Raw genomic sequence first — 24,465 nt, 5'->3', positions numbered from 1 at the left:
ACCCAAGGACACACATGTGGTTTTTTAAACAACTTTGGTGCACTGGAGCCTGTGCTTGTAGTTCAAATTTGAATTATGCATATTAAATGCGCAAAAACTCAATTAATGTATAAAAAAGGCCAAACGAATCCGGAATAATTCCAAAATTTAGCACAATACTTCTATTTGGTCTAATCTACCTATGTAAAAAAATTAAGGCGGGAGAAGGCAGTGTACGTATGTCGTTTCACACACGGAGGTGGCACGTTCCCTCTCGGAACCACGAGCCTTCTTGACGGAAGCTCCGATTTGCAAGAAGCTTATACCAAAGCTTGTCCCAATCCGGCCAAAAAAATTACTGCAGCATGTCGGTGCCATGTCATGACACCATGCCAAGTTTCATGATTTTCAGGCGTGTTTTGGATTTACAGGAATTAAAAAACCAAGTTTCTCAATCTTTCCGGTCGAGCCACGACGCCCAGATGTTTGAATTTCATTCCCATCTCTTGCATAGGACCTAAATCACTGCCCCTCCTCCAATTTAGCGTTGCCCAGAACCATTTTGCATGCAGTATAACGTGGAGCTCAGTAGCATGCGGCCGCACGCGCGAACGAGGTCGCTATGGCTGCCATGCGTGTCGACCACCAGATCTTGGAGGAGCACCTTGTCTTCGAGGCCACCATCGACACCGCGACGTAGTTGTCTACTTTAAAATATAGTTCATGATGTTTTCTCGAGGCCACCGCCAGTGCCTTCTAGTGATTTGTCCTCTGTAATGTTAATATGCAATCTGATGTTTAGTTAACAGTTTGGTCCTCTAAAATGTTATGTTCAGTTAACACTTTGGTCCAACAATTGCTACATTTCGTAGTACTGTTCTCAAGCATTCTTTGTTTTGTTAAATGTCTTATCTTCTGGTACATATTTTTATTCTGCAATGTCGTGCTCAGTTAACTATTTTGGTTCATTTGGCCTGCTGTCCATTTAATTATTTGGTTCAGTTCTGCAATTTGATTTTCATTTGCCATGGGTACAATTTTGTATTGTTATGCATGTGACACCAATCGAATTTGGCTATACTCAATACATATTCTACTGATAGTATGACAACTCTCAGTTAACTTGATCAAGATCTTCCTTATGTGTGTTGCAGGGAAACAATGGGAGACACTGCGGTTTACCATCGAGGTTTGTTCAAGCAGGGCCCTTTGGCTAATAGCACATTATTGTGCAGTTGGAGGAATCATTCTAATATTTAGGTTTCTTACAATTTGGTCTTGCACATGTAGGTCCTACTGTCAGAGGCTTAGACCCACTGTTCGACCCATTTTGCATATGGGAAAATGAGATGTCCATGAATATCAGTCAAATCAAGAAACTCAGAAAGATTGTTAGGATGAAGAAACTTGCGACGAATAACAACAAGATCTTTGTTTGCACAATGAAGAAGACATCTGTCAACTATAGGATGGTACCAACTCTTTTACCTTGTTTTTACCCCTTACGCCATTTCAAAATTTACAACAACGATTTATGCATAGCTTTGTTTTCAATACTTTTCAAAGCAGTTCACCGATGATTACCTCTCAAACCACCTACATGGTCAAGAGGTGAGGAAGGTATTCATTCAACACCCACGATATAATATTGAAATCTTGCTGAAGAGGACGAAGGTTGGGCGGGCAATTATCCATAGCCACTGGCCTAAAGTTGCAAGGACATTCAACATCACTGAAGGCTCAATATTTGCCTTTCGCTTCTGCAGTTTCCCAGATGAGATTCATCTGTCTATTTACCGTGTATGATGCTACTTTCCAAAGGTTTTTGATGCTGCATGTGAAACTTGGTGCTGTTGTGTAATGGCTTAACCGAGTGCCGAAGCTATATGATGTTATTCGATTATGAAATCTTGGTTGCTTTTATACGGATATGAAATATCTGGCGTGTTTTATAAGAAATATCAGTTTGATTAGTACATGGATTATCAATAATAGGCTAATTACCGTGCTTATTGGGGTTTTCTATTGCAAACGGTTACTCAGACAGCACCGTGGGCGATGAACTCAAACAACCCGCACGGTTTCTAGAAAGTAGGCGTGTTCGATCAACTAACAATCACACACGGCTTCCGGCAGCGAACTGTTTGCGTTAGGCCATCTTGCACAAACGTTTCCACACAAAGAACTGTGTGTGATATACATACCTACGGAAATGTTTTTCTAGGATTCACCGTGTGGGATGTACATACCTACGGAAATGATTTTCTGGGATTCACCATGTGGGATGTACATACCTACGGAAATGATTTTCTGGGATTCACCGTGTGGGATGTACATACCTACAGAAATGATTGGGTTTCGATGCCTCACCCAATCGCACACGACCCCAGCCTGGGTCCCAGGAGGGCCTATCCCCGACGATTTCTGGGTCGTGTGGGAAGGACACCCTATCGCACACACTCACTTGGCGATGGTTCCAAATGCCGTTGCCTAAAGGGATTAAAACCCGTTTGTTTAGCACGTCGTTGTACCAGTGAGGATACGGTCACACATATGCTAGATCCTTGAAACATAAAGAGATACACTATCTGAATCCAACAAAGGACGATACATAGGTAACCGGTTCTTCTCCGTGAGGAGGTCTTGAGGTCTTCCCGTTAGGGGTCTTGAATCCAAGTGGATCTTCTCTGAAGAGGTGACGGTCCCTCGCGATGGAGTAGATCCGGATGGATGAGCGAAGCACTAACTCACATATGAGCTAACACAACGCTAACCCTAAAATGGTGGAGGTGGAGGAGTATATATAGTCTAGGGCCACGAAGGGGTAAGTGAGGGGCGAAACAACTACATGGGCCTTGGCCCGAGTCTCTGCGCGCAGGCAGGCCAGAAGTTCCGGGCAGGGACGGAAGGTTCGGGCTCCGGAAGTTCCGAGAAGGGTCCGGGCATGGTCCGGGCTGGACAGAGAGTTGGCGCGTCCGTGCGTCGCCTGGAGTGTCGAGGGCGGGAGGTTCCGGGAGGGCTGGAAGGTTCCGGGAGGGCTGGAAGGTCCGGGGGCTGGAAGTTCTGGGCAATGGCCGGAAGCTCCGGGCTGAGTAGAAACCTTGCGCAAGTCTTGACGTTGGTTGCTCCTCCTCCTTCGGGATGGTCGATGTACCTGATCACACATAGTATCCCTGACTTAGGTAGCAACCATGTCTCACTCGAATGGAAAGGGGAAGCGATTAGGAAAGGGTTCACCTTGTGTCTGATGGTGTATGCTTGAGGTTGATGTCTTGTTGTAGTGTACATGGGGATAATCGTAGGATGCTCCACATTAATACATCAAATAGGAAATCGCGGACAGGAGTGCTAGCACGGGCATGGTCCGTTTATTTTTTTTGTAGTTTTTCTTATATATTAGCCCCCCAAACCACCCAAATAGACCCAAAAACTTCCTACATTGAGACGGACTGACGGGCTAAATGTGCGGGTGGACCGGCGTGTTTTCTTGTTGCGCCATGCCTACCAAGGGAGCACGACACATGCCGTGTATAGGCGCGTGCTGTGCCTGGCCCGTTTAGGCCAGGCCGATTTGGCCAGGTGCCCATGTCTGTCTCTGAATGACAATACTGGTGCTCAGACGACTGGACCGTGACGACTATTTATCTCTACTCCTAATGGAGTAGTTGGTAGTCTCGCTTCCAGGTTTTTTTTTCGTCCCACCACTTTCGTTCGGTTTTTTTTCGTAGGTTAACCGTCGTAGATTTTTTTCGTCGCCTCCCCCACTTCATCGGTTTATTTTCACTTCACCCTCTCACACAACGAAAAAAACTGAACGGATCAGAACTTTCCATGCCGACGTAAATTATTTAGTAATGTCTTTATGTAAAAGAATCAATCACAATCAATCTCTAAAGATCGAATCTAAATTAATTAATCTTCATAACGTTTGTTTTCTTCCGAATCACGTCCATAATTTTCCTTCCTTGTTTGGGCAGAAACTGTTTGGTAGCAGAGATTAGGAAGCTTCCTATGAGTGTATTAATAGGAAGTACTTTTTTCTTGATGATTCGTTTCCATGCATGATGATAGTAAATTAGGCCAACATTCACCACTATTTATCAACGTCATCAATCGTATCCATTCCTACCAGTTTTAAGGGAATCTGCTCGCTATGTCTTTTTTAAGGGGATCCGCTCGCTAAGTCGTCGTCGCACGTTATTTTCACAAGCAATTCCCCTAAAAAAAGGCATGGGTATTGGTAGTTGAACGCCCGCTAGGTTTTCCGCCTGTCCCATCCTCGCGCTGTGCCGCCGCCACCCGCCTAATGGAGGAGTTGGTAGTCTCGCTTTTAGGTTTTTTTTTCGTCCCACCACTTTCGTCCGGTTTTTTTCGTAGGTTAACCATCGTAGATTTTTTTCGTCGCCTCCCCCATTTCATCGGTTTATTTTCACTTCACCCTCTCACACAACGAAAAAAACTGAACGGATCAGAACTTTCCATACTGACGCAAATTATTTAGTAATGTCTTTATGTAAAAGAATCAATCACAATCAATCTCTAAAGATCAAATCTAAATTAATTAATCTTCATAACGTTTGTTTCCTTCTGAATCACGTCCATAACTTTCCTTCCCTGTTTGGGCAGAAACTGTTTGGTATACACGATTAGGAAGCTTCCTATGAGTGTATTAATAGGAAGTATTCTTTTTCTTGATGATTCATTTCCATGCATGATGATAGTAAATTAGGCCAACATTCACCACTATTTATCAACGTCATCAATCGTATCCATTCCTATCAGTTTTAAGGGAATCTGCTCGCTAAGTCGTTGTCGCACGTTATTTTCACAAGCAATTCCCCTAAAAAAAGGCGTGGGTATTGGTAGTTGAACGCCCGCTAGGTTTTCCGCCTGTCCCATCCTCGCGCTGTGCCGCCGCCACCCGCCGAATTTCCAGCCGCCCGAGCCCGTTAACTTCGCCAGCCATCGGGTCGACTGCCCCCGCCCCAAACCCCCATCCCCGAGCACTAGCTATCGCCGCGTTGCCACCCCAAGCTCCACGCCACCGGGAACGAATCAAGCGCCATCCCGACACCGCCGTCGCCGGCCCAGCACCTCCAGCCTTGCATGGACAGCTTCAATATGCAGTCTCCTTGCTGCCTCACCTTCTGCCAGCGCATGCAGCGGCGGGGTTGGACGCGTGCGTGCTTGCTAACTTGCTCTCTGTCTTCTGAGGGGGTGAATGCAAAGCAGTCTATTAAGCCAGGCACTATTGCTGAGCTAAATTGACAAAAAAAATATTGGTAGCCATAGTTGTAGTTTAAGTAGTAGCGAGTTGTCTGATATGTATAAAGAGCCCGTTGCAACTGAGCCCGTTGCTAAATTGACAAAAAAGGTTGCCAGTGTCACTTGATATGTATGAGAATATTAAATGTATTATTAACATGATTAATATTGAACTCTTAACCCTAATGTGGCCCCGTTGCAACGCACGGGCGTTCTTCTAGTCTCCTTACGCGAGCACACGGGGACGTATCACTGTAGGTGTCTACTAATTGGGTCGTACATTCACGTGCAACTAATGAAAAAAAAGGAGAAGAGAAATGGAGGTGCTTATGGGAATTGAACCCTACTCCCCCGATTTAACAGTAAGTGTGGCTTGCCATTGTGCTAGGTTAGTGTCTGTGATATATGAGTAGGGTGACTGTTCTTGACACAAAACAAGCCACACTCTTCACTGTTTATTCTCCGTTTTATTTCCAGTTTTTTTGGTTTTCTCTATTTTTTTTCTTTGTTCATTGTTTTCCCCCTTCTTTGTTGTCTTTCTTTAGTATTTTTCTTTTTTTTCTTTTCCATTTTTTCTTTGGGTTTCTTTTTACTTCTCCTTTTTTGGTTTTTCATTTTTATATGTTTGTTTTCATTTTCACTGCACATTTTCGTATATGTCAAAAACATTTTTTATAGGTGATCAACATTTTTTTGTATACATGTTCAACATTGTCTGAACGCTTATTCAACATTTTAAACACTTGCTCAACATTTTTCAAATACATGTTCAACATTTTTCGAATACTCATTTAACATGTTGTTAATACTTATTCAACATTTTCAAATACCTGTTCAATATTTTAAATACTTATTCAACATATTTCAGATACTTGTTCAATATTTTTCAAATACTCGTTCAACAATTATTAATACTTATTCAACATTTTTCAAATACTTGTTTAACATTTTAATACTTATTCAATTTTTTGTAATACTTGTTCAACATTTTTCAAATACATATTCAACATTTTTTAATACTTATTCAACATTTTTCAAATACTTGTTCAACATTTTTAATACTTATTTAAAAATTTTAAATACTTGTTCGACATTTTTTAAAATATTTTTTTGAATAGTGTTTATTGTATACTCCCTCCGTCCCAAAATAAGTGACTCAACTTTATACTAATATTGTCTTAAAGTTAGTGCAAAGTCGAGTCACTTAATTTGAGACGGAGGGAGTATATATGTAGAATATTTTAAAATATAAATAAAAGTACAAAAATAAAGCAAAAATGAGAATAGAAAACAGAAAAAAAGACCTAGAAAACAGGCCTTTGCCTCCCGCGCTGATGGGCCGAACCATCATGGGAGACGTTCCCGTTTGCTCGCGTAAGGCGATAAATAGGGGTGCCCCGACCGGACAGCCTACCCCTCATCATCATCAAAAGAAAAATGAAAAAAGAAAAAAGGACGACCGGACAGCCTAGTCTTGCCGTTGGTGTAGTGTCAACACGTAGAGTGGAGCCTCTGTTTCCCGCACGTGGGAGGGAGGCTTCGCCGGCCCATCACCGCTGCCCACGCAAGGCACCTTCTTCACTTGAGCGTTCCTTGGAATTTCCTGGAGAAGAGCTGCTCCAGCCCCCGCCCCCGCCCCCACCCCCCGCCCCGGGTTTCGGCCGAATCGATCCCAGGAAACGAATCACTGCCTACCACACCAATTCCCCCGCAGATCCTCCGCGATTGATGAGTATTCCTCCCCCACTCTCTTGGTGGAGCGACTTGGATTTGGATGCGAGGGAGCTCCCTTCTCTCCGATCTCCCCGCCCCCCGTAAACGCCTTTCGCCTCCCGCCGCCGGAGATAGTCCCATGGGCTAGGGACTCCACCTGCAGCCACCAGCGGCGGGCCGGAGCCTTTTCCGATCTGCCCGTATCCTCTTTTCGCTCTAGAAGCCCCTCAGCTGTGTTGTTGGAGCCTAGTGCAGTATATCACAAGTGTTGTCAATAGTTACTCTACAGCTTCCGATTGGCCACGCGAATGCTGTGTCCGGATCCCTCTTTAGGTTGTTTATTTAACTTGGGAGGGTAAGGATTGGCTTAGTTGTGTGTGTCTTTTCGGGCGATTGTTACCCAGATTGTACTGTGCCAGCTCAGCTTCTTGTTTATCCTGGGTTATCACTTACTGTGAGTGCTGAGGAGACAAACTGAAGCTTTGATTTGTTCTTCCCATTTGGATATCCTCTATCGGGGACATATTCTTGGCAACACTCTGCTGCCCTCTAAAAGATATTCTTTGCTCTGAATTGATTTCCTTTGTGTTAATGTTACTAATAGTGGTGAGGACATATTCCCACCTGCACAGCCAGTTGGAAACATGGGTTCCTCGCAAGAATCCACATTTTCATCTGCCTCAACCGCCGCACAAGTGAATGCTTTGGGCTTACTACCTGTCTATGCCAAGGAGCTTATTGCTGGTGGTGCAGCTGGTGCATTCGCAAAGACTGCCGTCGCGCCACTTGAGAGGGTAAAGATCTTATTGCAGGTATGGATTGCTTAATCATTCAGTTCCAGTTCTGTTGCTTGTGGTGATTGCATGGGTATTTAGCTCCTTTATTAACTTAGGAGAACATGTCTGCTGTTTCTTTCTAGACAAGAACCCAAGGGTTTCAATCCCTTGGGATTGTCCAATCCTTGAGGAAGCTGTGGCAATACGAGGGAATTCGAGGTTTCTACAAGTAAGTAAAGTGGAGAAAACGCCTTATGCTCTGACTGTTGAATTCAGCACCTTGATATTTGAGTTTTTACTGGTAAGTTCAGCATACTTATTTTGATATTTTATTTATCGTTTATGCAGAGGAAATGGTGCGAGTGTGCTTCGGATTGTTCCATATGCAGCATTGCATTACATGACATATGAGCAGTATAGGTGCTGGATACTGAATAATGCGCCATCAGTGGGTACAGGACCTGTGGTTGATCTGTTCGCTGGCTCAGCTGCTGGCGGAACTGCAGTTCTGTGTACCTACCCTTTAGACTTGGCTAGGACCAAGCTGGCATACCAGGTATGTACTACCGTGCTGATCATTGCTTTTCTTTTTTGTATATGTAATAAAGAGTCTCCTTCAATGGAAGTGATATTGGACTAATTTCTTGATCGTCACATTGGCTCATGGTTATTCTTATTAATTTGCTTCACTAGGTTTCAAATGTAGCCCAACCTGTCAATTCATTGGGAAATTTTGGCCGCCAACCAGTATATAATGGTGTAAAGGATGTTTTTAAAACTGTTTACAAGGAAGGAGGTGTACGATCTTTGTACCGTGGGATAGGTATGTCAAGGCTATCAACTTGCGAAATCATGTCTCTTATAGCCTACTCAATCGGTATCACTTCAGCTAATGTTCCATACTTGCAAAGCTTTTATGTTGTAACAAGGGTGCTATAAATAAAGTTCAGGTTAATGCTTGGAATGCATATGCAACTCTATCTCATCCATATCTGGTATCACTAATTAATACTGCCACGCACTGGCATAGTGGTATTAGGTGACCCTAAAAGCAATTGCGAGGACTCAATATATGAGAGTAGTTTATGATGGACTAACACATGAATATTCTGAAAAATATATTTGAAATTACATACATTACTGTGTCCAACCCTGATCGGTATTTGAAACTATGTACCACTTAGTACTCTACATGTGAAAAATCATGTATTTAAATGTTATGTGAAACTCATCTGGGCCATAGCATTACACTGCATGACAATCGAATTTCTATTATCTGTCAGGCCCAACCTTGATCGGTATTCTTCCATACGCGGGTCTGAAATTTTACATATATGAGGACCTAAAATCTCGTGTTCCCGAAGATTACAAGAGATCTGTTATATTGAAGCTCTCTTGTGGGGCTTTGGCTGGTCTTTTTGGACAAACCCTCACTTATCCACTGGATGTTGTCCGAAGGCAAATGCAGGTATAATTCACATTGTAGTCATGATAATCTATGGATTGTAAGTTCGATTGCAATTCTGATTAGCTTCTCTGCTGTCATATGTTCAGGTTCAGAACAAGCAGCCCCAGAATGCAAATGATGCCTTCCGCATAAGAGGAACATTTCAGGGTCTCTTTCTTATCATTCGGTGCCAGGGGTGGAGACAACTGTTCGCTGGCTTGAGCCTTAATTATGTCAAGGTAATTGAGGATTAGAAGTGGCAGATATCGTATACTCTCACTTTTTCTTGAATTGTATCTTAAATGTGTAACTTCTCTAAAAATCGATCCATTTCAGGTTGTCCCTTCAGTTGCTATTGGTTTCACGACATATGACATGATGAAAAATTTGCTGGGAGTACCTCCACGCGAGAAAGCTCATCCGTTGACTGGTAACAGCAACAAATGAAGCAACATCGACCTATTTGCGTTGTGGGTCTCATTTGTAAGCTATGTTGCATATGATGGTCTTAATAGCAACTTAACTGTTACATTTGTAAGAATGACAGCCCAGTTGAGCATTTGAGCTGCTCCAGACTTGGATATGATTGTATACTGATTGTGCTTCTTGAATAATTGAATTGATAAATCATTTTATTTGTGATTGCCTTGCATCGGCAATACAATAGTAAAAATGTACAGTACTAGTTTTGAGCTGCGTTGTCGAACCATTCGCGCATCCGCTGTCCCATAAATTGTATTTCTGACATAGGTCAGCAAAAATGAAAAGGTGAACCCTGGCTACCATCAAGTTTACGAATCAGTTCCCTATTGCCTCATTTGGCTCAAATCTTCTCATTGGCATCGCAAGGTTCACATGAAGATCTTTCTCTTCTTCGTTTTGGCAAGTTTTTTTTCCCTTTCTTTCTGTTTGTGCATGTGAAAATCATGTTATCTACAGCATAGAACCAGAACTTGAGTGCATCGTTAAGTAACATCATATTAACCAAGAGAAATTACACTGAAGCCTTGAAAAAGAAATTGAATTAAATCCTTCCATTCGCATAAATAGGATCAAATCCATGAGTGACAATAATTACACAAAAATGAAACACATTTTTTGTTGTTGCATCCATCAACATTAAGGACAATCCCAAAATGAAACAAATCTCAAAAGAACACACAAGTGCAAACTGTACATCATCCATCCACAGCCACCCCACATGCGGACCATTCAGTTTTGATGAAGACAAATGGATAAATCCGGCAGCTGACACGGAACTAGTCTTTCTTCTTGTCAGCTGGGGAGCAGAACCTCTCAAAGATCATGGCGAAGAATCCAAGGAAGTCGATTCGGTTCTTGGGGTTGTCTTTCTCCACCTCCCGTTTTTCTTCTTGAGCTGGAGCGTCAGTTTCGGCAGCAGCCTCGACTGGAACTTGAGTTTCATCCCCGGTTGTTTCCTGCTGCTGCACAGCTGCCACAACAGCCTGAATTTCTTCCACGGCCTGGTCTAGGATGTTTGAGTCTTGGGTCTTGTCGGCAGAGGTCTCGCCTTCTTTTGTCTTGTCCTCGGCCTCGGGTTCTTTCTCTTTGGATTCTGTATAGTAAATAAATCAAAGATGACCCAAATCGTCAAAACATTACTAGTACCAGTATTAGAGAAGTTTGATGATGCAGCAACAAACCAAGTACTTGTCAGGAAATATCTTGTTACTCCTAATTGTACAAATTAGACTTGCATGGATCAAAAGTTTTTACCACGTTTTCCCAGATGTAAAACCTCAGCAACTTTCTCCATGACTTCTGGGTGGTTCTTAACCTTGTCGAGGACCGAATTGACTTTCTCCATCACATCAGGGTTGCTTTTCACCTTGTCTTTCGCCTTGTCGAGCATTGAACTTAAGGCATCCATGTCCTTCTGTCCTTGTTCTTCACTTCCTTGACCTGAAGAAATTAACTAGTGTTGAGAGACTATACTTGGCATTTCAACCACAAAAACTTTGGTATTATCCATTTGATGTCATGCCATCAAGAAACTGTAAAGCCCAAAGTTTGCATATGGACGAGACGGATCTTAATATAGTAGTTAGAGAAACATTAGGAAACTTTGGTAAATCGGATCTCTCAACAAGATGAAAGAGATTGAGAGACAGAAGCTTATCTAGTATAGGTATAGTATAGTATAGGCTGAATCAATCAAACTACTAGTGAAGAGGAGGAAGAAAGAGCCTTACCAGTTGGAATCTTGAGATTTGAGAAGGTTGCAATAAATGGGGAAAGCTAAGGAGACAGAAGGAAGCCGAAAAGCACGACCTAATAATTTGTAGGTATGAGGAGCTCAGGAATCCTGGGTTTGGATCTCCGAGTCAGGGCTGTAGCGGAGCTCCTTGATCTAGATCAAGAGAAGCAGGCTAATGTTTTGGGCTGGGCACTATATATACAGGAGAAGAGTGCCGAAGTGCTCTAGTAGTATGGTAGGGCAGGGCGGGGCAGGAAGGTGACAGCTAAATACACTACTTCTCACACACTGGCAAATTGCAAGCATTGATTGATTCTAGTATAGTGGTTGGTGGGCATTACTGCTCGCTCGCACGATGCAGAATTTTTTGCATCATATATACAGAGTGTCATTTGGTCCAACTGGGTCAAATAAAATACGTACGTACTCATCAAGGTTCTGTCTTTTTAACAATAATATATTAAATACAGTAATACTCACTCCGTTCCTAAATATTTGTCTTTCTAGAGATTTCAACAAGTGACTACATACGAAGCAAAATGAGTGAATCTACACTCTAAAATATGTCTATATACATCCGTATGTGGTAGTCCATTTGAAATATCTAAAAGACAAATATTTAGGAACGGAGGGAGTATATTTCTACATTTGTTTTACTTGATCCGCGGACATAAGAATATACGGCGTAACAGTTGGACCTTCCTGCCCTGCGTTGTTCAGGAGTTTTGTTTCTGTTTCCATGCTGGCCGAATTAAGGATTTGGTTGCACGTACAATATGCGTGTGTATCAAGGTCAACTACTCCATCTGGCACCGGCACATGGACGCCAGCTACGACGACACAGCAACAACATTGGATCCTTGAGCTGTAAACTGCCTCTTCATCAGAATATTATTGGAAAGAAAGAAAAAAAAAATCCGACAAAGTCTCTGCTCACAATCAGGGATGTTCTGAATAGTAGTATTTTAGCCTATAAACATCGCTTCTTTGCGATTTCGGATCACGAGTGGCCCTCTATTCTATTCTATGGAGAAAACACAAGCTGGAAAACGCTAGTATCAGCTACTCCAGCGTCCTGCACAGCACAATCATTGTGCACAAAGTTACTTTTCCTTGGAAGTAAAGCTAAAGACAGGCCGCCAAAAAATAGCTATGAAATGCTCAAAACTAAACTCTAGTTTGATGCTTGGGCCGGGCCGGGCCGGGCCGCCGAAATAGTAACCTTTCAAGCCATCATTTGGATCAAGTTTTAACATAATATTCATATTTATTAAGTCACAGTATCAAACATCCAAAACTCAAATTTCAGTTTGTTTGATTGTTGCGCAGGTTCAAATAAACATGGTACCGTTAGAAAAAAACAGCATGCATAGTGTGATATAAATCTCACATGATCCATTCGCATGACCTGAATCAACCTACTCTGGGAATCATGGATGGAATTAACTTGTGCAATCACTACCTGTTACGTCTCCCTTTTGTAATTAATCACATGCCTCGTTGATTTCCTTCTAAGGCCATATCAGAAAAGGATATCTCACCTATACACAGACTAGCGTTTCCCCCCATTTTCCTATGCGTTTTATGCTTAAGAAAGCGCAGAGTGAAGCAAACATCTATGTTCAAGTATCTACTTCTGCAACATAAAAAAGAGAGCATGTACTGCCTCCTGAGTGATGTACAGTATTTTTCTGTATTTTCCCTAAACGTCTGTCTCAGTTTATAACTGTTTTTGACCTAATTGGAAGGTGAAAGCTGAGCTGAATCATATATAGGAGTATATATTTTTCCATGTGAAATGGTCAAACAGAATCAACAGAAGGTGACAGCAATCGCAAGGAAATTTGCGATATTTGCAGGTCCCGGAAATTTCCGTTTCAAGTGGCCCCGAATTGAATATTACTGTATGTACCTAGTTCCTTCGACAGGCTCGTTTCTGAATGGCCTCCAACATCCTCCTTGGCTTTCTCAAGAATGCCTGAGCCCGTCTCCAAGATTGCTTCAATGCCGGCGTTCACATCCTCTTGAACCTTTGCTGCCCTCTCTTCAGCGTCTGTAGATGAGGCCCGAAGGTCAGGCAGGAGGAAATTATTAAGGTTACATGTAGCCAACTGTCTGTCAAGACTTGGGACAGCCAATTTGGGAGAAATGTGCAATGCATTAAAAATTCTGAGAGCTAATACGAAAATTCTTAAATTACATCATTTCAACTCTGAAAATTTATGGTTTGATTAAGTATTGCTGTTATATCCACCATCCAGCTGTCAGGTTGATGTCAGTGTCAAAAATGTTCTTCTTCTGGCCTAAACGCAAATCTCCTTTTCAGAATAAGTATTTCTGTTTTCTGAACCTATTTATTCATCAGAAAAATAAAAGGATACATTAGCGATTCTATTTTCATTTATTTGACTCACGAGATATCTTTTACTGAACTGACCATGGGATTTGAGCAACCAAAAATACTCCTAGTGCCTGTGTCGATCAGAACTCTACTGCTATCGGTTAAGTACTTGTTATGACAAACACTATGAACGGTTCAAGAACTGAGATGAAGAAGAGGTTTGCTGGAAGCCGGAAAGGCATTCTTGAAACGAAATGACTAACCATTCTTGGCTGATTTGATGCTTCCTGCAAGGGCACCAAACCCACCCTTGGCGCGATCGAAGAAGTCGTTCTTCCCACGGCTATCTTTGTCCTTCTTGGGCGATGATGCATCGGTGTTTTTCACTTTCTTGGAATTCTTGCGCTGGAAAAACATTTCGTTCTGTGCTTCCTCTTACACTGCAAGAATTGGTGTAGGAAAAAGCATGTAAAAAACAACATACCGCCTGCAGCGTGCTCAAGAATGCTAAATGCTACAGTAATTTGTATTGATTTGCTAGTCCATTATTCTGAATAGCTTGTGTCTTAAAAGGTGGTACAGGATGAAAACAGGAATCTCCTTGTAATAGCTAGCTTAGTTTTGAATTTTGAAGCAATCCATGGTTGTCCTCCTCCTCGAAAAAAAATTTGGTTGTCCTGATCTGTATTGCCTCATGTACCAACCAGGTCCGTTCATGGTTACTGAAATTTGAGGAGAGGGGGACCCAAGGAAAATGCGCCAAGGCTCGAGAGTCGAGAAAAGATAACAACAAACAAAAATGATCCGTCCATCTAACCACCTATATAACTCATTAACACCCATCTAATCATTCCAAAAGGCGCTAGAAACAAAGGAGAAAAAGAAAAGGAAAGGAGGAGATATCTTACCTAGTTTCCTGGGTAGGATGAGAAAATGGAGAGGAGCTGCAGCAGAGCAGAGGAGAAGAGGGACAGGGTGAGGGGATGGATATGCAGAGGAATAAAATGCTCCTCCCTTTATGGCTTCCAGCATGAAGTCGTTGCTGCTTCAATTCCATCGGATCCGGGCGCCCCAACCCGCAACCCTCAGCTTCAAATTTCTTGGTCTTTCCTGGCTAAAACTTATGAAACTGGCCATTGCATTTCTTTACTAAACCAGCAACACGAGATCAAAACGCGGTTACTAATTTATATGGCTCCTGTGTTGACTTAGCCAGCGCAACCATGTTTATCGGCGAGTGATGAACACGTGTATGTGTACAGGATTTGCAGGTAACAGAAAAATGTAAGTTGAGGCTGAAGTGCTGCACAAGGAGTCTCCTTAGCCTATCTCGTGCACTCACTTTAGCGTGTACGTCGCAACACACGCAGACTTGAAGCAAATAGTTTTGTCCGAGTCTTGGTGGATGGATGGTTTGGATACCCGTCGCTATAACGGACCCGAGCTCCAATTTGCTACTGTATGTATGTAGGATGTTTCTTCTTCAGACAAAATCTTCTGCGATTTGTCTTGCTTGTTTTTTTTAAAAAATTCGGAAACATCCTAGCAAACGTATTGTGCGACAAGTAGCGTCTGAAAAACTGAAAGAAATGGACATGCTTTTATTTGGACCCATATACATATATTGTTGAAAGAAGAAGAGATTAACCGCAGATACGTACGGTACTGATCGGACCAACACGTGTTCTCTCGCGCATTGAAGCGTTCCCTGTGACTGAGGGCATGTGGTTATCAACAACGTATTTGACGGTCACACTCATCTGGTCGGTCTCGATATTTCTCCCCGTTGTGAGACGCATGTACTCCATTTGCATTCGCAGTGGTTGCCAACCTCCCAAGATGTACGAGTTGACCGTGTTTTTTTCTTTGATAAAAAGAATGTACCGAGAAGATATCAATTACACCCGACCCGTACACCGTGCACTGGCATGACCCAAGAGCATCAAGGAAGGATGCACATAGTCAAATTATTACCAGATTAAGGGGGGAAAAGATCAACAAAGCAACTGCACCAAACGACAACAACACTTATCAATGATGGCAACCTAGGTAACATAATAGGTGCTCCAACAACAACGTTTTCGAAACAAAGTATGAGCGCCATCGTCGCTGGACCCAACCACTGCGTCACATTATGGATTTTTATCCCAGAGAGGAATCTGAGTAAACTCTCATGTAATGTCTTCAACAAGGGAATGTCGTGTGAATAACGCCATTGCGAGGTTCAACCAATGAAAGTCATACATAGAGGTGTTTTCACTCCTGGAACTCGAGTCCCTGCACTCAAAAACACCTAACTAATGTCACCCTGTGCTGCCACCACATGTCGATCCATCACCACATAGCCACCCAAATGCACAGTCCTAATGAATGTAACATACGGGAACATTTGGTTCCTGTGTGTATATACACCCTATTGGCAAATACAAAAGAAGTCAACAAAATTAGAAACTTTTTTCGATATAAACTTGACATTTTGTTGTATTCATATAAAATGTTGGGCAAAGAAAACTAAAAGATCCATGGTATTGTTGGTGGGAAAAAGCAAAATCAACACTTCTTGTTCTGAGAAATTTTTTTGCCCTGAAGTCGACGGGAATTTTTTCCTTCACAGAACATTCTATACGAGTGCAACAGAAGGTAATGTTTATTTGAAAAAAAAATGAAGAAACACAGTAGGTTCACACGTAGCCGGATGATCCGGACAAGGGGGCGGATCGTCCGGGTTGGGATCCACATGATCCGGACTCAAAAAAATTGGGAGAAGATTTTTTTTTGGTGGATTGGGAAAGGTGGATTTCGTGGTGGGGAGGGTTGTACAAAGGCTAGACAACACTTGCCAAACAAGAAATTCGTGGATCCAAATCAACAAAATGTCATCAAAACCGATAAATTGCAAGAATTGGTATGGCTATTTTTGGTGAGGATTTTTTAAATTTGGTAAAAAGAAAACAAAATTGGCTAGAAAATGAAGGGGGAGATCTCCAAGATGTGAACAACACTGCTCTGATCCAAGATGATGTAGGGTATAAATCCTAGGTGGCCTAATCTTTCATAACTTGAAGGGGGAATCAAGAGGAACACACAAACACAAGGGGAAACACTCAAAGACAAGTCGAATCACAAGTCCACTAGATAAGCAAACACATGAGATCCACAAGAGTCCAATTAGGTGAAATAGGAACAAGGTAAGGTTCATCTCAAATCCAAGCGGAGATGAGGGCATAGCAATCGTATGATGGGGATTCTTCTCCACAAGAGGAGGTCTTGATGATCCATTAGGGATTCTTCTCCAAAGGAGGCCTTGATATCCAAAGGAGAGGGGTAGATATGATCAAAGCTCTCTCTAGTTCTTCATCTATGCTTTGCTCCCATCCAAGTTTGGCCTTGCACCTTATCTTCTTCATAGCCGTTTCCTTGGCACCAAAGCATGAAATGAGTCTCCACTTGAGGTACTAGCCATGTCTAATGTGAGTAGGGAGCTCAAAGAGGAGAGAGGTAACCGCCGTTTTGATAGCTCTTGCACGGGCTCTAGTCATTGGTCCAATTGGTGCTTGGAGCAATTGTGGTGTATCCATGGGGACGACTGTAGGGTGCTCCGCACCATCTCCCCCCATTGGGAAATATCCTCTCTTGGACCTTGATCTTCATCACCATGATAAGGGGCCAAGTTGGTGATGTTGAATGTGTCGCTAACAACATACTTGTCGACCGGTATGTTTATCTTGTAAGCGCTGTTGTTGATGTGCTGTAACACCTTGAATGGACCGTATGCTCGAGGTAGAAGCTTGGACTTGCGTTCATGGGGGAAGCAATCCTTGCGAAGGTGAAGGCATAAGAGATCTCCGGGGTTGAATACCACCAACTTCTTGGTTGTGTTGATCTTGGAGGCGTGCCAGTTCACTTGACGCTCTATTGTGAGTCTTGCGTCTACGTGCATCTTCATCATGTATGTGGCACATGCACTCGCATCCATGTTGGAGAGGAAGTGGGAGAATGTCCAATGGGGATAAAGGGTTGAAGCCGTACAACACTTCAAATGGGGACTTGTTCGTACTCATGTGTCTCGTGCCATTGTAGGCGAACTCGGCGATGGGAAAGCACTCCTCCCACTCCTTGATGTTCTTCTTTGTGAGCACGTGAAGAATTGTAGATAACATTCAGTTGACCACCTTGGTTTGGCCATCGGTTTGAGGGTGATAGGCCAAAGAGAACATGAGCTTGATTCTAAGTTTGGCGCATAGGCCCTTCCAAAAGTAGCTCAAGAACTTGACGTCACGGTCGAAGACAATCATCTTTGGCCTCCATGAAGATGCAATATTTCCCTAAAAATATATTTGCAACATGTGAAGCATCGTCTACTTTGTTGCATGGAATGAAACGTGCCATTTTAGAGAAGCAATCCACAACGACAAATATTGGGTCTTTTCCATTTCTAGTCTGATACGTCTCCAACGTATCTATATTTTTTATTGTTCCATTGTAACACCCATGATGCGGCTATATCTCCCATGTGTCGGAGCACGACTTAGAGGCATAACCGCATGGTAGGCATGTCGCAAGAGGGGTAATCTTTACACATCCCATGTACTGAAAAAGAAAGGGATAAAGAGTTGGCTTATAATCGCCACTTTACACAATACATAAATACAGCATTACACATCCAGAATACAATCAAGGTCCGACAACGGAACCAAATAAAGAAAGACAACCCCTAATGCTAGATCCCCGACTGTCTCAACTGGGCTCCTCTACTGATCGAAAGGAAACAAAACAACACAATGAACACGATCTTCATCGAGCTCCCACTTGAGCTCAGCTGCGTCATCTGCACTGGTATCAACGGCACCTGCAACTGGTTTTGGAAGTAATCTATGAGTCACGGGGACTCAGCAATCTCACACCCGCGAGATCAAGACTATTTAAGCTTATGGGTAGGAAAGGATAGTGAGGTGGAGCTGCAGCAAGCACTAGCATATATGGTGGCTAACATACGCAAATAAGAGCGAGAAGAGAAGCAAAGCACGGTCGAGGAGCTAAAATGATCAAGAAGTGATCCTGAAACTACCTACGTTCAAGCATAACACGAGACCGTGTTCTCTTCCCAGACTCCGCCGAAAAGAGACCATCACGGCTAGACACGCAGTTGATGCATTTTAATTAGGTTAAGTGTCAAGTTATCTACAACCGGACATTAACAAATTCCCATCTGCCCATAATCGTGGGCACGACTTTCGAAAGTTCAAAACCTTGCAGGGGTGTCCCAACTTAGCCCATCACAAGCTCTCACGGTCAACGAAGGATATTCCTTCTCCCAGGAAGACCCGATCAGACTTGGAATCCCAGTTACAAGACATTTCGACAATGGTAAAACAAGACCAGCAAAGCCGCCCGATGCGTCGACATCCTGATAGGAGCTGCACATATCTCATTCTCAGGGCAACACCGGATGAGCGCTCCGTGCAACTAAAAAACAGCCCTCGAGTTTCCCCGAGGTGGCACTGCAAAGGACTCCAGTTCGGACCAACACTTAGAGAAGCACTGGCCCGGGGGGGTTAAAATAAAGATGACCCTTGAGTCTGCAGAACCCAAGGGAAGGTGATAGGTTGTTAGTGCAAATGTAAAACCAAGGTTGGGCCTTGCTGGAGGAGTTTTATTCAAAGCGAACTGTTAAGGGGTCCCCATAACACCCAACCATGTAAGGAACGCAAAATCAAGGAACATAACACCGGTATGACGGAAACTATGGCGACAAGAGTGGAACAAAACACCAGGCATAAGGCCGAGCCTTCCACCCTTTACCAAGTATATAGATGCGTTAAATAAATAAGAGATAATAATGATATCCCAACATATCCATGTTCCAACATGGAACAAACTTCATCTTCACCTGCAACTAACAACGCTATAAGAGGGGCTGAGCAAAAGTGGTAACATAGCCAAACAACGGTTTGCTAGGAAAAGGTGGGTAAGAGGCTTGACATGGCAATATGGGAGGCATGATATAGCAAGTGGTAGGTATCACAGCATAGCAAAAGTACGAGCAACTAGCAAGCAAAGATAGAAGTGATTTCGAGGGTATGATCATCTTGCCTCAGATCCCGATAGGAAGAAGAACAAGTCCATGAAGAAGACACACAAACGTAGTCGAACGGATCCTCGCAAACGCGACGTTCTCGGAACTAACCCGAAGAAGCAACACCGGAAAGAAGCAAACAACATAGTAAACAACCAACACATAAACATGGCATGATGCACAACCAAGTATGATGCATGTCCGATTTAATGAGGCATGGCATGGCAATATGCACAAACAATCCTACAAATTAAGAGGAGCTCAATATGCAACGAGTTGCATATTGACGGAACACCACATCAATTATTTAGTTATCTCTCGTTTATGTACTCAACAATATTAAAGGTTGTTAAACATGGCAAGAGGTGAAGCATAAGAAAACTACCTATCTAGGCAAGTTTAAATGAGGCCGAAACAACAAGCAACAAATCGGAAAATCCTCATATGCAATTTATGGATTTGGTACTGTTCTGCCCTAAACCATATTTTAGAGTTGTTAAACATGCAAAGCAAGTACATCATGTTAAACTAGGCATTTTTCTACCCCATTTACATATAAAGTTTATTAAATTTAGAGCTACAGTAATTTAGTTATGAATTAAATCATTTTAGCATGGCATAGGAGGAAAATGAACAAACAGCAAGTTTAAACATTTTTAACATGGATGAAAGTTGCAAATTATTAATCTACACAAAATTCTAAGCATTTTTCATATAAAGTTTAATTAATTCCGATGCATGGTTATTTAGACGTGAGCATCTTAAAATGATGGCAATATTCTGTAATTATGCATGCACTAGATATAAGGAAAAATGCCAGCAGGAAAAAATGTAGCCGGGCCGAAACTAAGCAGAGGCCCAACATTAAGGAAAAAAAGGAGGGTGTTGGGGTTCTCACCAGGCCTCATGGGACTTTTCCCGGCCGGTGGAGAGAGACCGGAAAGGGGCGCGCTGGGCCAGAAGCGCGCTTGTGGCCCGAGAACAGAGAAGGGCCGGCTCGGGGCGACGCAGTCAACGGGCACAGGCGCTGCTTGTCCTCCTCTGCTCTAACGAAACAGAGGAGCGGCACAGCAAGGGATGCGGGGCACAGGGAGGGCGTGAACTCCGGCTCCTCGACGCGAAGGTCACCGGCGGCGACGGAGCTTGGCGAGGCGGCGACCGGGGCGACTCCGGCGGGCGATGCGGTCAACGGGGATGAGTAGCGAGCTGGAGGGGGGCTGCGCGCGTTCCAGGAAGCAAAGTGAGGAGGCCATGGCGTTCCTGGCAACTTACTCCGGCGAGGCAGAACTGACAAGGCAGCGGCGCGAGGAGGTTGAGGAGGAGCTCGGGGCTACGCTACTGCTGCGACGAGGGAGGAGCACGGCGCAGGGGCTCCGAGGACGAGCGTGCTGTGGGACGAGAGGATGCAGGCGTGGGGCTTCTGCTCGCCGGTGGCAGCGTGAAACCGAGGACGACGAACGATGGCTTGGTGGCGTTGGCGCTCCTGCAGGCGTTCCTGGCAACGGTGCGGGGAAGATGAGGCCGGCAGGATCCTTGGGGTCGTCCATGGTCGACTCTGCTACGAGGGAAAACGAGAGGCCTGCATGAGAGAGAGACCAGAGAAGAGAGGGAGACGGGAAGAAAACAGGAAGGTAGGGGACGGCCTGGTCGGTGACTTTGGTCGCCGGCGGGAGAAGTGGCTCGGGGTCGAGGACCATCTTCTGGCTCGAGGCAGGGAAGGATGGGATGATCGAGGCGGTGAACTTGGCGGGGCTTTGGGTCCAAGACGAAGAGGAAGAAGATGTGCCGGTCTTGGCGCTCCTGGGCTAGGACTTGACGCGGGAACGGAGCAGGGACGTCGAGGCGCGCGCGCTGGAGAGGAGATGGAGGCCGACGGGGTCGCAGATCATGTCGGAGGAGCTTGTCTCCCTCTCGGACATGGTGTTGGTGGAGGAGGTTACAGGAGCATGAGGATGGATTACCTCCTGGTGGCGGCAGAGAAAGGAAGGGGGGAGGAGGAAGAGGGAACCCTAGGCGAGAGCCAGGGCTATATAGGGGTGCGGGTGCCGTGGTGCCCTTGTGTCCATGGCGTGCGTGGAAAGAGAGGGAGCGAGGTAGAAGAAAAGGTGGGTACGGTTCGGGCTTGGCCGCTGACGCGGGGGACCCGCATGTCCACGTGGGTCGAGTGGGAGAGAGGGGTGTGCGGCGTTTTGGTGAGTAAAAGGAGGGAGGAGGGCACAGGGCAGGCCCAGCGGGCTGTGGCCGGACCTGATGTTGGGTCCGCTGCTGGGCCGGCCTGAAGGCCGAGGCCCAGGTAGGCTGTTGCTGCTTTCTCTTTTGTTTTACATTCCTCAAACAGAAAGTAAACAGAAAAGCACAGGGATAAAAGAGGGGAGTATGAGTAATATAAAAATATCCTCGAGACACTGGATTAATGCCCTAATTGATAAAATTAGTTTGGACAATTTTTAGATGTATAAAAATAAAACAAGTTTGAATTAAATTCAAACTTGGGCCATTTTTAAACCTAACCAAAACAACTCAGAAAAGATGAGATTAGGCCGAGAGGTAAATGGCATGGTCCAAAAATTATAGGAAAAGAATGAACATTAAATTGGTGCATGAAATAGAATACCACAATCTAAATGGATTAACGAAGAAGGAGAAGAAGAAGACCAAGCACAGATGTGGGTGCAGAAGAAGATGAAGTTGAGAAAGAGACAATGCAGAGGTTGATGCACTGTGCAAAGAGACTCCGGTTTAGGCAAGAGGGAAAACGAAGAACAGGGTTGGTCTTCAAACGGTCAACAAAAGCAAGGGGGGACGCGGCAGCTATGAGCGGATGCAAGTTTTAAAAACAATGACGGCAACGAGTGCCGATGCAATGCAAATGATGACATGATGAAATCAAACAAACAAATGACATGGCAACGTCGGCGAATAACTGGAAGACAACTGGCGCATCGGTCTCGGGGCGTTACAACACTCCACCAGTACAAGAGGATCTCGTCCCGAGATCTAGGATGGCACCGGAGGGAAAAAGAAGAGGAAGATAAGAGGTAAAACTAAGTTGCTTCTTTGACAAACGAGTGAAACCAAAGAACCTCGAGAGGTTGAGGAAATAGAAAGGAAGAATGCCACGAAGATGAACAAAGTTGAAAACACTTCGTTAGGAAAGAGGAACAAGGAAGAACAAATTCGGACAGCACTCCGGTTGAAACGAGATGTATAAGGAACGGTAAAGATCAATTACGACAGCACTCCAGTTGGAAATGGAAGGCAATAATATGAACTTGGAAAAATGAAAGCACTTGGATGAGACTCCGGCTAGAAGAGGAATGATAGACACAACACTCCGGTTAAAACAAGATAGAGAAGGAATAAGAATGATATAACTTGGACAACACCCCGACTGTAAATGGAAGGAATTGACCATGATCTTGACAAGATGAGAGGTTACTTGAAAAGGAGGACACGACACTCCTGTTGAAAGGATAAGCACGAAAAGAACATGATCTTTGACAAAATTGGGATGATGGGTGAAGAAAGCAACATCAGAATGCCTCCGGAACGAAAGAATAGAAGTTGGATAGTTGGAAAGGAAAGAATTGAGAAGAAAATGACAACTTCTGCCACAAATGAGTTTGGAAAACACCCTTCCAAGAAGGTTATAACGGTGTTGTTGGAAAACCAACAACGAAACGAATAAGCTTGTAGTGGGCTTATGGAAAACATCTCAAAATTATGAGGTGAAATTCTGCCACTAACGGAAAACAAAAGATTGGATTAATATCAACAAGAAGACGAGAAGCTTATTTTCACCGGGAGGGTAACTGAAGAAGTTGGGTCATTTATAAGCACCATAAATAGTAACAATCCTTAGTGAAAGCTTTAGGTGAAATATAATCCAATCTAACTCCAATGAAGAGATTGATTGGTTGAAAAGATGTCTTGAACGAAGAGAAAATGATGGATTTAGATATGTCACTCTTGAAAACATGTGAATCATGAAGCACGAAGGGAAAATTATCAACAATGACATAACACCACCTCAAAAGATAAGATAGAACGAATTGGACTTTGGGATTAAAGATGAAGAATGCTAGAACTCCTCTGAAAAGAATCTCGACGAACACTTCGAGAAGGAATTAAATCCTTAATGAACCATCATGTAGAGCCTCCATAAAGAACTCCGGTAACAAAAGGATGATCAAATGAAAGGAAAGAGAAGTTAAAAACACAAGGTGAAGCCTTGCGATGATTTAGATGGAGCTTCGTGGTGATATAACTGGGAGATCTTGAAACTTCGGGAAAGAAAAGATGAACAAAAGAAATCAAGAATTTATTCGTCATGAGCAAACTTCGAATGAAGGAATTGAGCACTTGGATGAGACAAGAATAAGAATTATGTTATGCGTATCCTTCACCAATTTAGATTGATGACAAGCAACGGATTTGGCATACTACTTATTCTCGTAGAAAGGATTAAGATAGATATAGTGCCAACTTGGGAAGGTCTCCAACGGTCCACCGATATGATTGAAACAACGAATGAATTGATATGATAACAAGGTAAGATAAATCTTGAATGAACCACCGTAAGAATTAAAAATGAAAATGGCAAAGGCACAAATCACCGGAAAGAATTGGAAAACGAATGACAATACTTGA

The 24,465-nt window shown here is 43.5% G+C and overlaps 2 protein-coding genes across 3 annotated transcripts; one reads left to right on the top strand and one right to left on the bottom strand.

Annotated features, from left to right (window-relative positions):
- The first annotated feature begins 6,871 nt into the window (after nucleotides 1-6,871).
- LOC123061329 (mitochondrial carrier protein CoAc1) lies at nucleotides 6,872-9,820 on the top strand. The gene is made up of 7 exons (XM_044484388.1): nucleotides 6,872-7,769; nucleotides 7,877-7,962; nucleotides 8,082-8,289; nucleotides 8,427-8,556; nucleotides 9,017-9,201; nucleotides 9,288-9,419; nucleotides 9,517-9,820. The coding sequence occupies exons 1-7, from the start codon at nucleotides 7,602-7,604 to the stop codon at nucleotides 9,625-9,627; spliced, it is 1,020 nt and encodes a 339-aa protein (XP_044340323.1). The 5' UTR covers nucleotides 6,872-7,601; the 3' UTR covers nucleotides 9,628-9,820.
- Nucleotides 9,821-10,187: 367 nt separating this feature from the next.
- LOC123061330 (uncharacterized) lies at nucleotides 10,188-14,878 on the bottom strand. Of its 2 annotated transcripts, XM_044484389.1 has the most exons (5): nucleotides 14,648-14,878; nucleotides 14,003-14,179; nucleotides 13,311-13,451; nucleotides 10,918-11,103; nucleotides 10,188-10,756 (listed from the first exon to the last, which is right to left on the bottom strand). In XM_044484389.1, the coding sequence occupies exons 2-5, from the start codon at nucleotides 14,154-14,156 to the stop codon at nucleotides 10,440-10,442; spliced, it is 798 nt and encodes a 265-aa protein (XP_044340324.1). In that variant the 5' UTR covers nucleotides 14,157-14,179; nucleotides 14,648-14,878; the 3' UTR covers nucleotides 10,188-10,439. The 2 variants fall into 2 exon arrangements, with proteins under 2 accessions (XP_044340324.1, XP_044340325.1); XM_044484390.1 differs by lacking the exons at nucleotides 13,311-13,451; nucleotides 14,003-14,179; nucleotides 14,648-14,878 and adding an exon at nucleotides 11,394-11,693.
- Between the last annotated feature and the right edge of the window lie 9,587 nt (nucleotides 14,879-24,465).

This window comes from Triticum aestivum, chromosome 3A, assembly GCF_018294505.1.
Source record: "Triticum aestivum cultivar Chinese Spring chromosome 3A, IWGSC CS RefSeq v2.1, whole genome shotgun sequence".
Classification (NCBI taxonomy): domain Eukaryota; kingdom Viridiplantae; phylum Streptophyta; class Magnoliopsida; order Poales; family Poaceae; genus Triticum; species Triticum aestivum.
Note: the sequence above shows the minus strand (reverse complement) of the source record. Positions and strands in the feature narration are given on the sequence as shown.

Bases quoted from the DNA above. Each gene is read 5' to 3' on its own strand.
- LOC123061329 (XM_044484388.1), top strand. From the start codon at position 7,602: ATGGGTTCCTCGCAAGAATCCACATTTTCATCTGCCTCAACCGCCGCA. The intron at 7,963-8,081 runs GTAAGTAAAGTG...TCGTTTATGCAG, and splicing joins GGAATTCGAGGTTTCTACAA to AGGAAATGGTGCGAGTGTGC. The intron at 9,420-9,516 runs GTAATTGAGGAT...GATCCATTTCAG, and splicing joins TGAGCCTTAATTATGTCAAG to GTTGTCCCTTCAGTTGCTAT.
- LOC123061330 (XM_044484389.1), bottom strand. From the start codon at position 14,156: ATGTTTTTCCAGCGCAAGAATTCCAAGAAAGTGAAAAACACCGATGCA. The intron at 11,104-13,310 runs GTACATACAGTA...TAATTTCTTCAG, and splicing joins GAGCCTGTCGAAGGAACTAG to GTCAAGGAAGTGAAGAACAA. The intron at 10,757-10,917 runs GTAAAAACTTTT...TTTACTATACAG, and splicing joins TTTACATCTGGGAAAACGTG to AATCCAAAGAGAAAGAACCC.